This window comes from Mus musculus, chromosome 2 (genome assembly GCF_000001635.26).
Source record: "Mus musculus strain C57BL/6J chromosome 2, GRCm38.p6 C57BL/6J".
NCBI classification, from domain to species: domain Eukaryota; kingdom Metazoa; phylum Chordata; class Mammalia; order Rodentia; family Muridae; genus Mus; species Mus musculus.
The window spans coordinates 104,042,036-104,058,689 of record NC_000068.7 but is presented as its reverse complement, the minus strand read 5'-3'; the positions used below and the strand labels follow the sequence as shown (position 1 = coordinate 104,058,689).

Below are 16,654 nucleotides of genomic sequence, written 5' to 3'. Positions count from 1 at the left end.
CAGCAAAATCCCTCACCATGGCTTTTACTGCATTAATATTAGCACTACTCTGGTCCCTCCTTTTTAAGACAGGCTCTCATGTACTGAGAGTGGCTTCTGACCTCATTTATAACTGCTCTCCCCTTGTTCTCCACACTCACGCCTCCTTGGATCAAACACACTAAGCCCACAGTTGCCTAAGAATCCTCATACCAAGTATTTCTTTGGCCAAATATTATTCCATAAATCTACTTGGCTCACTTCATCCCTTCTATATTTCTACATAGATATTACCAAGACATTTCCTGACACATCTTTAGAACAAAGCCCAACAGGGTACTAGCCCTGCTTTTTCTCTACCACATTTGTTACTTGACCCAAGAGTTTATATTCGTTTGTTTCTTCCAATTAGAATATAAAATCCAAGGCAGGGGTTTTGATTATATTGTTTGCTACAGTACTCAGACACTTGTTGAGAGCAAATGAGAATGTAGGAGAAAAGAACTGTGTCGTGTAGGATTTATTATATTAACAATAACAATCAGAAAACATACACAAATGTGACTTTTATGTTATTTCATTATTTTTAACTTTAGATTATTTTTTAAATCCAAGGAATGAAGACTTCAAAGTTTTGCAGGAGGGATAGGGAGGGCTTTGGAAATCCTAAAACATGATTATCAGGTAGTATGATTATTATATTAATGAAGAAAACAAGAACTATTAAAGGAATCAACTGTGGTTAGAGAGAGAATAGTCAGATGATAGTGTACTATCCAAACAGCAGGTAAGAGAGGAGCAGAGGAGAATGGACATAAAGAAGCATCCAGAATGTTCATAGTGCCCTCAGTCAACAAGCACCACAAATGCCCTACACAGGGACATCAGTAAACTAAGCAGAGAATATTTACAGAGAATATAGCAAGTATAAAGGAAAAGAAATTATGAAGCCTAGCAATTACTCAGACTGGTGGAGGACAAAAAAAAATGTAAAACACAATTCTATTATCTCCATATCAAGGAGGATAATAGAAGGTCAATAAATACAACCCTACTGTCTTTTTTACGTTCAGTAACATAAGTCACAATTCTCATTTTTTCTAATGACTCTCCATTTTTTAGAAGAACACTTTCTGTAAAACAGGTCAACTACTTTTTCTTGTAGCTGAGCAGAAACTAAAGCTTTAAATAAATAAATAAATACAGTTGAGAGGGTTGAACATGTAAAGGGTTTATTTATTGTAGTTTTAAAAGGAACTGATACTTTTATAAATGTCCTATTTGAATTTCTGATATGGTACATACTGACATGACCATGTAAACAGGTTCTTAGGCATCAATGGTTTTTATACATCTAAGGAGGTGAGGAAACCCAAAGGCTTGAGAACCACTGCCTTTTAGTAAAGCCCGTACTTTACATCCACTGAAACAAACAGTAAAGACAAGCAACAAAAGCATCAAGCTGACCCTGCTCGGCTGCCTGCCTGCCCATGCATTACCTCAATGCTCTTAACTTAGGACAAGGAATGTAAGTAAAGCTGAATAAGAATCAAAGAACTACTTCCATAAACAGACAACAATCCTAAGCACTGGCACACAATTATATCACTTCAAAATGCATGAGGCAGATATATAACAAGAATAAAGTAATCAATGGACAAAGCCATTAACTAAAGATTTCAACAATAATCTCTTCAATGGCTGAAGTAACAAAAGTTTAAAAAAAAGAACAATAAATATACAGATGACTTGGCAAACATTGTCAAACAATCAGTCAGCTTGGCCTGTCATAGAATAAATTCTCACATGGTAGAATATACATTCTTTTCAAAGACACAAAGATCATTTATCAAGATATAGAAATTCTTCACATAATTTGGGGTCATAAAACATTAAAAAATATTAGCAATACAAAGTAAGTTCTCTAACCACAATAATATTAAAACTCAGTAAGCAAAAGATAACTAAAATCTTCCAAACACTTGAAAATTAACATATTTCTATGCAGTCGTAAGTCAGTTACAAGGGAAATCTTGAGTATTTTGAACTAAATATTAACCAAAATATATCAAAATTTGTACAATACAGCTAGAACAGTGCTTAGAAACAGGAAAGGTCTACAATCAATAATCTACACTTCTACCTTTAAAAGCTACAAGAAAAGTGAATTTAACCCAAGGTAAAGAAGAGAAATAAAGACAACTGCACCAAGAGCTGAAATAGAAAAAAAAATCAAACTACAGAAAATCCATCAAAACAAAATGTTGTTCCTTTTGAGTGATCAATAGAAATGTGGCTAAAAAAAAGATATAAATCACCAATATTAAGGATAAAAGAAGGTTATCTGACTACAGCTCTTATAGCCATTAAAGGGATATCAACAGAATATTGTAAATAACTTTATGCTAATAAATTCAACATTAGATGAAATGAACAAATTTCATGAAAGGCACAAATTACCAAAACTGAAACAAGATGGAATAGAAAATATATGTATTAAAGAAATTAAGTCCATATTTTAAATTTTCCCCATAAAGCAAACTCCAGTTCCAGACAGCTTCACTGATGAGTATCAACCATTTAAGGATAGGATGGTACCACGCTCATATAGGTTCTGGGCTAACCAAGAATGGAAGTCTGGTCTGGTGTTGGCCAAGAATGGAAGTCTGGTCTGGTGTAGGCATGGTGCACACATCTAGCACTTGGGAGGCTGAGGCAAGAAAACAGTGAGTTTGAGGCCAAACGTAGAATAATTCTACGTAACGATACACTATCTCAAGCCCTCCTCTCATCCCCTTTACCCAAGAAAGAAAATGGAAGTCTATTCCAGAGAGTAGCAAGTTCTCCATGCTGAGAACAACATTACTCACAAATGTGGACTAGTATAGGTCCTTTTCACCACACTGCATACAGTGCACAACAGCTCAGCATCATTCTTATCTTTCAAATGAGAGATGAGAATGGGTCCTCTTCCAGGAAGGTTACTGGCTTGTCCACTTTTCTAGAATTACCTCAAACCTACCCACTCCAGGAGCTGGGAGGGCGTCTTCTAAGCATTCAATGTCTACAACTCAGGTACATTCTGAATATATTATTCTCAAATCTAACAGAGCGCTCACTTCACACACTCCAACCATTTTACAGCCCACAAATTAGGGCTACTGTTGTACCTATCACAAGGTAACCTTAAGATTGAGATTTGTAAAATACGTCTGGTTGATGTGAAAAACAATCCAAGAAGACTGCTAAAAGTATATTCCTACCCAATAAATCCTCTATGAAAATCTCTATAAGATACTAGCTTATTTTACTAAATGGAAGTTTTAGTAAAAATACTGTAGGAAATTGTTTTTTCAACACTTAATGACAAAAGTCAATTTTAAGTGGTCTGATTGGTCCTTCACATCTTCTAATACATTCAGGCCACACAGCTATTGTTGGGAACAGTGGAAAAAAAGTTTAATCTGCAAAATGGATAATAGTAGGAGGGACCAAAATAAGCGTATTGTTCATCTCCCTTTATATATTACTACAACCCTAAGATACTTCCTCAAAATGTCTACTTTTTTTTTTTTTTTTTTTTGGAGGAGGGACATCATTATAAACTACTTATCTACCTAAACAAAGATGGTTGGTCTTAGAACAAAGTCATATATCCAGCACTAGGAAAAAAAATTAACTTACCAATCGAGCTATAGACACCCTGAATGTTGGACATGCCATGTGGAATCGGGGGATGGCAACATTAAAGACCTTGTCCTTAAAGTACAGAAAATGGAAGGTGTAATACCCTTCCATGTAGCCTGATGTTGTAGAAAATGTGGTACAGCTTGTGTATTCATATATCCGACCTGGGCTAATAATTGGAAATTCACCTGCAGAGAGAACAGTAACAATAAACCAAAATATAAAATTCACTTCTTCCTTTTAGTGACTACATTCTCTGGATGCTCTGTAAGTAGTTAGAAAGTGAACTGCGCAATTAGAAAAAAAACCCCAAAACTCTAAGAGGATTACAACAAAGTGCTGACATGGGCATCATGAGGGGCCGTCCCTCTTTGGCAGTTTTAAGTCAGATTTTTGGGGGCTGAGACTTTCTGCACATGAAGGGCAGAGGACAATGTGTGGGGAATTGTCTCCCTTCCATCATGTAGGTCCCAAGGATAAACTAAGGTTTGGTGGCACTTGCCTTTGTCTGCTGAGACCTCATCAGTCCCTGGCATTTTTTTATTCCCCAAATTCTCTACAAGGTAGCAGGTGGGGAATATCTAGTAAACAAAATTTAAGAGGGACACTTTTTTCCCGCAAAGTTGTTTGAATCTTTAAAACACAACTAATAGAAAAGTGTCACAGTTGAGACAGAAGCTCAAACAAAGGTAAAGGCAATATTATTCCTATAGCAGCAAGAGACTAAGACATAAGGCTGTGAGTGCACCCCTAATGTTCAGTCTGGATAAGCACCAGTTACAGAGGAGGGTCCTCATATCCGCAGTCAAATGACAAAACATACAACATTTTAAATACAATTCCTTAGCACTAGATTCTCTCTCCTTTTTGAGATTTATTTTATATTGCAGCCAGAAGTGGTGAAGCACACCTTTAATCCCAGCACTCAGGAGATGCAGGCAGATCTCTGTGAGTTCATGTCCAGCCTTGTCTACATAAAGACTTCCAGGCAAGCAAAGCTACAATAAAACCCTGAGTCCAAAAATAAATACATAAATAAAAATAATAGAAATGTATATTTATGTGTTTATGTATGTGTATGTGCATCTGTGTACATGAGTACAGGTGCTCACAGAGACAGATGTTGGATCCACTGGGGCTGGAGTTATACATGGTTATGAGCCACCTAATATGGGTGCTAGGAACTTAACTTGTGTCTTCAGGAAGAGCAGCATCAATAATAAATATGTGCTACTAATTTCAATATCACTTCTAAAATTGATAAAGATTATCAATATAAAAATTATTTTCTTACTGTCCTGTGCCTCCTAACTCACAGAACATAAAAATTATGAACACAAGAATAACAATCAGGGAACCCTAGATGATGCACAGAAAGGGAAATCCCTAAATAACTGAGTTTACTATGGCTTTAGAAAAGCTGACATCTCAGGACTAAAGTGATAGGCTAACACCTCCACTAATTACATTTATACATAAACTTATAAACAGTCTAACCTTTTTTTGAAACAACTGACCAAGAATGTAAATCTTGGGGACATACCGACTACTCCAGGTCCCTGGACTTCTTCCACATCCCCTTTAGCGTTTGTTATCCTCCAGTAGCGACTGTCCAACTGACAGGCCTTCTCAGGAAGAGCATCCCTTGACATTTCAATCCTGGAGAAAAGGGCAGGGTATAGATGTACTGTCTTCCTTTTTTGTTTAAGTACTACAGCGCTTGAATTAATACTATGAAAAACTTCGAAGGAAAATTAATAAATCTAACCCAAAGTCCACATTAGCCCTAAGTTCTCAAAGACACTGCTTTAATTAGGCTAATTCCATGCCCCCAGGAAAATGCTTTCACTGAATTGAAGAACCAACAATAGAAGGACTACATAAATAAATGCAAAAACAGCGGAAGCAACTATCTTTGATCAAATAAATATCCATTTGGCAGACACTTTCTAGATTGAGTGTCATGAAAAACTGCTGAAGAACTCATTCATTCATTCATTCATTCATTCATTCATATAAACCTATACAACACAATTCTGGTTTTCTATAGCTTCTAAAAAGCTCAAAACAAAATGTCGCCAACTACTGGAATTATACTTTAATTTGTTTCTAGAGGCTAACATTTTCTTCCTCTAGGAGTCTGTCTCTATTTTCATGCTAAGTACCTTGTAAGGGCAGGAAGTTATTTCTATTTTAATAAAGTCTTAATTTTAAGCAGGATCTAAGTAAAAACAAATATCTAAACTATGCTTGGAGCGATGGGTTATCTTTCTGCCTAAGCACAGAACATTCCTAACTACAGTAAATTGAAGCATTTTATAGTTAATCAAACATGTAATACTATGTGTGACACATAAGAGCACTCCATAAATATTATATTTTAAAATTTAACATAGATAGCCCACATGAAATTTTAAATACATGGTTTTCTGTTTGGCAATGGACTAACTTCTAGATTACATTACAAATCTAAAATTGAGCTTTGACAATTCCAACCTAGTAGTCTAGTCCCTGCAGTATCTGAAACAATCATTTATACTCAGGACACATGCAAAAAAAGAAAAAAACCCAAAAATCATAACCTGCCAAAGTCCTTGTGAACACTGTATTATAGAAAATTTATTAACTTTTCTGAAAACTTCATCAAGGAACTATTTTTCAAAGTGTGCCTTAGCCAGATGGTAAGGTGGCCCAGTGGATAAAGGCATTTCTTGCCAAACCTAACAACCTGAGTACCACCCCCAGGATCCACATGATAGGAGAGAACCAACTCCCACAGGACACTACCCACACATGCACACACAATAAATTATAATTGTAATTTAGAACATTTAAGCGTACTTTAGAGCTAGGGAGGTAGTTCAGTGGCATAAACATAAGGACTGATGTTTGGAGCCTCAGAACCTACTTAAATATTGGGTGGGCATGGTTGCCTGCTTATAAACCCCATACTCATAGATAGCTGATCTAGATGTATGGGCAAACTCTAGATTAACTGCAAGACCTGCTTCAAAAACTAAGATGGGTGGTGACAGAGGAAGACAGATGTCAACTTCAGGCCTCTGCATACACATGTACCCACACATATGCGATCATACACACTAAAAAAGAAATATAATTTTTGTTGGTTATGTTTTTCCAGATAAGATTTCTCTGTGTAGTTCAGCTGTCCTAGAACTCGCTCTGTAGCCCAGACCAGGCCAGCCTCAAACTCAGAGATTTGCTTGCCTCTGCCTCCCCAATATTGGGATTAAATGAGTAGGTCACTACCACCTGACTTTTTTTTTAATTAAAAAATAAATAAAAATAACCCTTAAATGCACTTCATGGCTGGGCTGTAGCTCAGTGGTAAGAGTACTTGCCAAACATGGACAAGGCTCGAAGTTTGATTCATAGGACCATAAAACAAAATAAAAACCAAACCCATAAAATTCATTTCACAGATCATGTCCAAATGGAGCAACAACAACCAGCCATAGGATGGTGGCACTTGAAACACCAAGAGTCTTACGATTCGGATATAAGATGGTTGAAGACTTGTTTGGTTCTTTCTCTACCAGGCCACCATAAAGTGAACAGCTTTGCTATGTGGCATTAGTCTACACTTCTAGGACATTCTGCCTTATCACACTTGGGCCCAGAAATGAGTGAGTCAAGTGGCCATGGGCTGTAGGCTCTGAAAGTCCTGGTTCACCAAAGTTGATTCCTCGGGGGGTTTTGTCATGGAAACACACTGACTAGCACACAGTCCCACTTACAACTCTCACCTGATTCGGTATGTGAAGAAATAGTGTGGCGGATGCACAGAGCTGAGTTCTGGCAGAAACGATGTGGACACTGAAACTGTAATATCTCCAGTTGTTGCCACACATTCTGGATCATGAATATATCTAGCAAAGAAGAAAATTAAACATGTTTAAATCAACTAGCTTCAATTCTTACAAGGTTTAGAGAATAAAGTACATTTTTCTTCTTACCTATACTTTAAAACTTTAAGTCATATTTGATATAACCCAATTGAACTTTAGCTTTATAATAGTGGAAAACCTTGGTGCCCCTGGTTCAGTATAGACAGCCATCATGGTCAATGATTCAAACCATGGATCAGCAACCAATTTTGAAACCAACTAAGGCTTCTCTGGGTTTTTCAGTGCTATAAAAATTGGGGAGACTTTTGAAAACTAACTATACTGTTTGGTGACTATGGACTATGAAAATATGAAGAATGTAAACATACTGAGCCTCTTATGACCTATACTTAACCTACTGTTTCTGCCATGAAGGCTGCTATGATCTAGTATCATCTATATTCACTTCTAATAAAACACCCAGTTACAGAAAATAAATGTTTGCCAGGAGCTAGTTTACTTGCTATTCACAATAAACCTATTAACTGGCAAACTTTATGGTCCTGCAAAGAGAAACTATGTAGCTACTGTCAAGCTACTAAATCACATTTAGCTTTTCCTCTTGATTTTTCAAGACAAGAAAAATATTGGTTGATTAAATGTATGGATGTTCTGGCTTTGATATGAAAATGAAACAGAGATACAGGACAGTGAAGTTCATTTCTTAACCTTCCAAATCTCATCTCATGATAGATATTTGCAATAGGTAGCCTTTTCTGACTTACAGTTGTTTCAATCACAAAAGCCCCAACTGAAATACCTGAAAATCTGGTCTCTGATGATGGGGAAACCACCTGATACAACATTGTTGACATAGGATGTAAACCAGTCGGTAAAAGTAGCACCTATAAGCCATAAGGGGGAGAATAAGTACAGGGAAAAATCAACAGAGGAAGCAAACAACTATAATTCGCTATGTTTAAGGGATGATACCAAAACTAGAAATAGTTATAATTTTGCCACTATTCTATTAGACAAATTTCTTTTCCCAATTCTTATTTATTATGACTGTGATATATACTCAATTATGTGCATGTGTTTGCACACACATGCAGAGGCTGAAAGACATCCCATCCCTGCCCCATCACTCTCCACCTATTTCCTTGAGACAGGACTTTCCTTTGTATGTGGAGCTAAGCTGGCATCCAGCAAGCCTGTCTCTGCCCTATAAAATGCCAAGATGACAGGCATAGGCACAAGCCCATGGTAGGCAAAAGCCACACCAAGCTTTCACATAGGTACTGGGACTTGATCTCAGATCCTCATGTTTGCCCATTAAGTTCTGAGCTGTCTCTCCAGTCCTTCTGTTCTCAATTCTATCTACATTATTTCCTTTGTGTTCCCCTACCACCACCATCCTCAGCCCCTGCCTATCTTTTGTTAGGGAATTCTACAGCTATTTCCACCTATGTTGGTTATTGTTTGTTTTATACTCAAATTAATTGATTTTGGTACAGTGATGAAAATATTTGTCTATTAATTTTATACAGAACAAAGGAAATAGTTACATCTAGGAGAAAAGCATTAAGGAAGGCTATCAGACTCCTACTCTCAATGATCAGGATTCATCTTAGATACATCCTGACATACACTCAAAATATTGGCACAAGCCAGGCTTAGTCTAGACATCTTCCAGAGACATGACATTATAAAATTCTCAGCATCAGGTTAATACCAAAGTGGTCCAGATGCCCATTTTTACAGATTCAGCTGCACCATGGTCCTCCCCTCACTGACCAACTCAAAGCAGAAAACAATGATTATCACATCAATCCAGTGCTCACTGTCTGCCTGATACACTAAAAGGATCCATGACAAGCAGTTAGATGAATTAAGCTAAAAATTCTAGGTAATACAAAGTAACTATTAAACACCATCATTTTACTTGATAATACAGCTAAATACCTAGCATATATTTAGTAACTAGTTAATATTACTCAATGAATTTCTTTGTAACCCGGTTTCAATTAACCCAGGTCTTTACTGAATATCAGATGTTCAATTTATACCACTAATTCTGTTTTTTAATTATCAGACCTTAGTATTTGTTGAATGATAGTTTATTTTGTCTCAAAGCAGAAAAACATGAAAATGAAAGAAAGAAACTCAGAGCCCAACAGCAACCTCCTTACTGAGCAGAGAGCTCTTAATTAAACAGACCAGCACTGCTCGGCTAAAGCTGTGACAACACTCTAACCAAGATGCCCATGAAGACAATTAGCACAAGCATGACACGGTGATCGTGCTGAACTTAGAAACAAGGCACTGAGTTGTTTGAGTTCAAGTAAGACTGAGTTGAAAGCCAAGGCCTAAATGTAAACGCTGGCACAGCATGTGTAACATGAGACCTTTTCAGATACTGTGAAGTCTATCAGAAACCCGAACCATGTCACAGAATGAAAAAAACAGATACTCATTTTCTGTTCAAGGTTCCAATTAGAAGATAAAATTAAAAGAGATATTTCTCTACTTAGTGCTGGGGATTAAAAGTGGGACCTTGTTCATGCGAGACACATAGTCAACCACTGAGCTGGCCCTGAGCATCTTGTGTATTATGAGTGTATAGGGAAATGTTTACGTCGGAAATCCCTCTACAAAGCAGAGTCAATACAAAGGACGCCTCCCCAAGCGAGCTGAGTTTCAGCAGGATGAGACTGGACCAAGAGCAAATGGTGAGCTGTACTTCCATACAGACTGAAGAGTTCCCCCAAATGACAGTCATGGTTTCCACTTCAATCTCTTGCTTTGAGTTGTGCCCTGACTTCCCACAATGCAGCCTGTGACCTGCAAGCTGAAATAAACCCCTTCGTTCCCAAGTTGCTCTGTATCAGGGCATTCTTTGCCTGAAAGGTATATAGGAACTATAGATGCAGAACAATTCTGCATCTGATTTCTGTAAAGAATATTAAAAACCTAAATCTGTACAGGATATGAACTTTTTTTCTAAACAAAATACAAAGAAAGCCCAAGGGCTGCCCCTCTGTGAAAGCATAGACACAAAACTTTATAAACTAGGAAATATTAAGAAATGCAAGCATAAGATGGCAGCTGTTCAAAGAAGTCAAAAGTTGTCCCAACTCATTTTCTTTTTGAATCCAGTAAGAAGGGAAAAGTGACTTTTCTATATTTCTCTTACCTATGATAAACATGTCAATAGCAGCAGGATTCCGAGCCATTTGGTCCTATGTGAAAAAAAAATGATATAAATACATCTATTCTTGTTCCTTACTAGATCTCAGGGAATAAAGCAAAATAGATAAAACAAATAAACTGAGTGTTCTAATCAACCCTCAAATATTCCTTGTTATGAATAACTGTCTTCTAAGCCAAGCAACCACCATCTTGAAAAGTTCAGGTGCACCCCCCACAACCCCCTCTACCTACACACAAAAGATCATCCCATCTCCATAGAGGAACCTGAGTATCCAGCTGCTCCCTACCTCTTATCATATACAGAGGTAGGGGAAGACTAGGGCTGGGCTCCATCTATACACCGGTCATATACAGAGGTAGGGAAAGACTAGGGCTGGGCTCCATCTATACACCGGTCATATACAGAGGTAGGGGAAGACTAGGGCTGGGCTCCATCTATACACCTGTCATATATAGAGGTAAGAGAAGACTAGGGCTGGGCTCCATCTATACACCTGTCATATACAGAGGTAAGAGAAGTCTAGAACTGGACTCCATCTATACACCTGTCATATACAGAGGTAGGGGAAGACTAGGGCTGGGCTCCATCTATACATACACCTGTTATATATAGAGGTAAGAGAAGACTAGGGCTGGGCTCCATCTATACACCTGTCATATACAGAGGTAGGGAAAGACTAGGGCTGGGCTCCATCTATACACCGGTCATATACAGAGGTAGGGGAAGACTAGGGCTGGGCTCCATCTATACACCTGTCATATACAGAGGTAGGGAAAGACTAGGGCTGGGCTCCATCTATACACCGGTCATATACAGAGGTAGGGGAAGACTAGGGCTGGGCTCCATCTATACACCTGTCATATATAGAGGTAAGAGAAGACTAGGGCTGGGCTCCATCTATACACCTGTCATATACAGAGGTAAGAGAAGTCTAGAACTGGGCTCCATCTATACACCTGTCATATACAGAGGTAGGGGAAGACTAGGGCTGGGCTCCATCTATACATACACCTGTTATATATAGAGGTAAGAGAAGACTAGGGCTGGGCTCCATCTATACACCTGTCATATACAGAGGTAGGGGAAGACTAGGGCTGGGCTCCATCTATACACCTGTTATATATAGAGGTAAGAGAAGACTAGGGCTGGGCTCCATCTATACACCTGTCATATATAGAGGTAGGGGAAGACTAGGGCTGGGCTCCATCTATACACCTGTCATATACAGAGGTAAGAGAAGTCTAGAACTGGGCTCCATCTATACACCTGTTATATATAGAGGTAGGGGAAGACTAGAGCTGGGGCTCCATCTATACACCTGTCATATACAGAGGTAAGAGAAGTCTAGAACTGGGCTCCATCTATACACCTGTCATATACAGAGGTAGGGGAAGACTAGGGCTGGGGCTCCATCTATACACCTGTCATATACAGAGGTAAGAGAAGACTAGGGCTGGGCTCCATCTATTCAGCTATGGGGAAGTCCTCATACCTGCTGGGTAAAGCTTCTGAGATGCAGCCAGTTGGAAGAGGGGTACCCACATGCCTATAAGTAGTCCCTCACCTATGACATATAGTCATCAGTCCCCAGAGTGAACTTTGGTGGACTCATGCCTCGGTTTGCCATTGGGCCCTTAACAGGACAGGTAGATAATACTTATGTCTCTTCTTGAGAAGAGATTTTAGCAACCCTTGTCAGTTCCTACTATTGTAATTTCTATGTTCAGGCTTAGTCTATAAAATGTTTGAAGACACCTCTCAATAAAATGAAAACGTATAGTCTATTTCTACTAAGACAAGTTATAAAACTAATCTATAGCCAAGGACTTCGACAATAAGTTCCTTAACTTTACTTATACTTAAAATGCCTTAACATGAACAACAGCTTTCCATCTAAGCAATGTCTGTCGAGCTTGTACTGCTGATCCAGTGGCACAGCTTCCTTTTGGTATTCCATAACCCACGTGAAGATAGTAGTTCTCTAGTTAATAAAATATATGATGCTCCAGCCTATTTTAGATCCCTGAAAGTGTCCAATGCATACCTTTCTATTATCTGAATACATGTTAAAGCCACAATCGAGCACGCTTCCTACTTACTGGACATTGGTAGAACACTTCGTTCTTATTCCGCCCCTCTGCAGCCTCCACAGCTATGTACTGACTCAAGCCGGTGTGTATGCAAAAGGTTAAAGGGAGACAGTATTTCAGTCCCTGTCTCTGCTGAAATCCTCCTGCAGCAGTATCAACATCTAGTAGATCTTCAGAGCGGTAGTGATTGGACAGTGCCATACTTCCCAGCAACCTGCGGGGAACACAGACTCAAAACCATCAAAAGCAGAACAGAGACAAACAGAGGCACAGGGCTATGCTTTATTTATTTATTTATTTTTTTGATAAATAATTTCATACTGACAAACATTTTTCATTGTATTTAAAACAAACAAAAACTTGCTATGGAGTCTTAGCTGGCTTGGTACTTGCTATATGTTGGCCTCAAATTTGAGTTAATCCTCCTGCTTCAGCCTCCATCCAGAGAACTGAGATGATCGGCATTAGAATTGTCACCATGCCCAGCCACACACTGGTAACTTTCTAAGAACTAGTTAGCATAGAAATTCTAAACCAAGAATATCAAAACCACTAACATTGCTATATATCAAATTCACTCTTTTAATCAGAAAGATTCTGATTTAGATTTTAAAATTAAATGCGCGCACACACACAAACACACAAACACACACACACAGACACACACGCTCAGACACACTCAGCAAATGGCAAATACCTAAAATTCCAGCTGTTCAAAAGACTGAGAAAGGAATTATAATGAGGTTAAGGCCAACATAGACTACAAAGTAAGACTTTGTCTTCAAAATTAAAAAAACAAAAAATCTATCTTATTATATACTGAACTGCCAGTACTTCTGTGATTTGCTACTTATGTATATTCATAAATGCATACACATATATTAATAGCTAATTTAATGGGGGAAAAGGGATAACTTTTCTGACATTTTATCTTGGATCAACTTTCAGCTTATCTCATGAAACCAGAACTACTGGTCACTGGTAAAGAGTCCTCTTACCAAGTCTGACGTCTTGGGATGGTGTATGGATAGGCAGATAGATAAGTAACTTTTTATTTTAAGTTGTATGTCTATGTGTGGATGTGACACACACACACACAGAGAGAGAGAGAGAGAGAGAGAGAGAGAGAGAGAGAGTGTGAGAACACAAGAACAGGTGCCAGAGGCATTGCAAGTCCCTGGAGTTGGGATTTCTGGCCACTGTGAGCTGCCTGATGGGGGTTGGGAACTTGGGACCTCTGCCAGAGCAGGACTCACACTTAACCACTGAGCCATCTCTCCAGCCCCTTAACCTGCCTGTTGATGAACCATCCTTGATACTCTGTATTCTGAGTACTTCACTTTGTATTATCAGTAGGATCTCATTGGAGAATCCCAAGACACACTCAACCCAGATGTGAAATCATTAACAGTTTCCCATAATTCTTCACTGTAGTGTTATTTATCTTGTGTGTCTGGCCCTTTAAAGGATCCCCAGTTGCTAGTCAACGTGCCCTTTAAGAATTCTTAGCTGTTTGTTAGAACTGCTTGATCCTATGACCTTCAGTGTTACTTGCCTCTTGGATTTCTGGAAACACGATAGGATATTTAAAAAAAAAATGGAGCTGAGGCGGGGGGGGGGGGGGGGGGTGGCAGAGCGAGAGAAGGCAGTTGGTCCAGAAAATAGTGTTAGGAGACAGTTGAGCCAGGAGAAGGAGCTGAGCAGACAGAAGAGAACAGTTGTTACAGTTGGGAGCTGCTAATGTTGGGAAAGCTGGGAGAAGAGACTGTTTACACAGACTGTTGCGTACTGTTGGGAGACAGTTTAAAGGGGCTGGGCTGGAAAGTGGGAGCAACAGTTGGGAAAGAAATTAGATTCATGGATTCTCCTCTCTCTCTCTCTCTCTCTCTCTCTCTCTCTCTCTCTCTCTCTCTCTCTGTGTGTGTGTGTGTGTGTGTGTGTGTGTGTGTGTCCTCTGTCCTTTATCTTTCTTGCTCTCCTATTCAGTGTTAGGGGGGGAGAAAGCAGGGGGAGAAAGGTTGGGAAAAAGAAGAATCCACACAGTAGCAAGGGCCAGCTACACAGTACATAGAGAGCAACAGCAGGTTCCATTAAGAACAATGCACCATTCTTTTTGCATTCTTGGTATTTTATAAATATATTATCTTTGAAATAGTTTAATTCCATGGAAGTACAAAAAAAAGACATATTCAAAGTTTATAGCTTTAAAAATTGTGAATAAATGTGATGGCTACTATATGGTCTTCATTTACCAAAAACAAAAAACAACAACTAAGAACCCCCCAAAACAAAAAGACTTCCATGAATACAACTTACAAAGTTTTTTTTTAAAGGCCATTCAGTTATAGGATGTTCTTGATTATGACAAAACTCTACTTTCCTTAGTTTGGTGTACACAGCTCTGAACAAATCATGCTTTTTGCATGTATAGTAGACAGAATGTGCATTAAGTTCCTAAAACATTTTACCTAGCTTGTAACAGAGTAACCACACCACATCAAGCCATTCAGTCAAATGCACTCACAAATATGCACACATGCACAAATATGCACACATGCACATCCCCTCCTGCACCCACAGCTTCCTTCTCAACCAGATCTTACTTTAATCATAAAAATGTGCTGGCAGGAATAATGCTCTTATAAGTCACATTTATTTTGGTAAACTTTAACTTAATCTATACATATTACATTATGGACTGCTATAAGGAAAAGGAAGGAACCCCCCCATACATACATTTCTTATACATGTTTAGTAAAGATAGCTAAGAAAAACTATGAATAAAATGTAATTTGATTCATTCTAGAAAGTAATACCCATTTCTGAAAATTACTAAAACATCAAACACCTTACCCCGGCACCACTAACTTTTGCCCGTTGTGGATCCGGTATGAACAGCGATAATCATCCGGGAGCTTGCAACCGATCTGAGCTTCGACAGCATCCAGGTCTTCCTCACGTGCGCCCTCTGCAAATACACACCCGAGACACAAGTGTGTGCGCAAATACACACCCGAGACGCAAGTGTGTGCGCACACTCAGACTTCAGGGTAGTCTAGGTCAGCTGTCAACCCATGAAACCATCTTATGACAAGTGAATTCCGTTTAAAATATACTGTCAAAATACCAGACACTGAATTGGAAAATAATTTTAAACACTAAACAAAAGAGGTTTGTTTCCTCTCAACGTGGGAAAAAAACACTGGCACAAAGAATTGGAAAGGGGCACCAAGGAAATGAACAATTAATTTATTACATTATAACAAAGCTCTTGTCTCACTTTTCCAAACCTGATATATTCAATACTTCATTTAAAAACAGCTCTGGAAGTTCTCTCAGCTGACGTCATTCTAGAGGTTCAACTTGAACCCTTTATGGGAAGTGGAAGGCAGTAGATAGATGTAGATTCATACTGTGAGAAGCCACTAAGTTGAATTCTCCATTGCACATTAGAAAACATGGCCTGCATTCTAGCTGTCACAAGAGAAAAACCTACAAATACCAAAAGAAGTGATGCTCTTCCAAGCAACTGCCCCTCACTTGCTGGGCCAAACCTCTCACAACTAAATGATTATGGCAAAAAGTCCATTGAAGACATAAAGAAAAAAACCTTAAAACAATCAACCACCACTACCAAACACCCTACAAACTAAACCAGCCAGATGGGGTGCACATTGCTTGTAGCCCTAGGAGTGAACTCTAAAAAGGAAAAATAGAAACAAAACAAACAAAAACACAAGAGCCAATGTAGGCATTTGGAATCACCTTGTTTTTAAGCAACTGCCAACTCTAAAACAAGAAGCCAAACTCAGCTTTAGATAATATATAGGGTTGAT

The 16,654-nt window shown here is 38.6% G+C and overlaps 1 protein-coding gene across 7 annotated transcripts in view; it reads right to left on the bottom strand.

The window, feature by feature from the left end:
• Window positions 1-16,654, bottom strand: part of Fbxo3 (F-box protein 3) — a 35,439-nt gene that overhangs the window by 4,548 nt on the left and 14,237 nt on the right. For 2 of the 7 annotated variants that reach the window (NM_001355505.1, NM_001355506.1), the window contains 8 exons: window positions 15,672-15,786; window positions 12,828-13,032; window positions 10,711-10,756; window positions 8,335-8,419; window positions 7,434-7,556; window positions 5,210-5,325; window positions 3,664-3,854; window positions 1,190-2,689 (listed from right to left, as the gene is read on the bottom strand). In NM_001355505.1, the coding sequence (NP_001342434.1) occupies window positions 2,675-2,689; window positions 3,664-3,854; window positions 5,210-5,325; window positions 7,434-7,556; window positions 8,335-8,419; window positions 10,711-10,756; window positions 12,828-13,032; window positions 15,672-15,786 (896 nt within the window). In that variant the 3' untranslated portion in view covers window positions 1,190-2,674. Of the gene's footprint in view, window positions 1-1,189; window positions 2,690-3,562; window positions 3,855-5,209; window positions 5,326-7,433; window positions 7,557-8,334; window positions 8,420-10,710; window positions 10,757-12,827; window positions 13,033-15,671; window positions 15,787-16,654 lie in introns of those variants that run through there. The other 5 variants (NM_212433.1, NM_001355504.1, NM_001355507.1 and 2 more) reach the window with 4 other exon arrangements.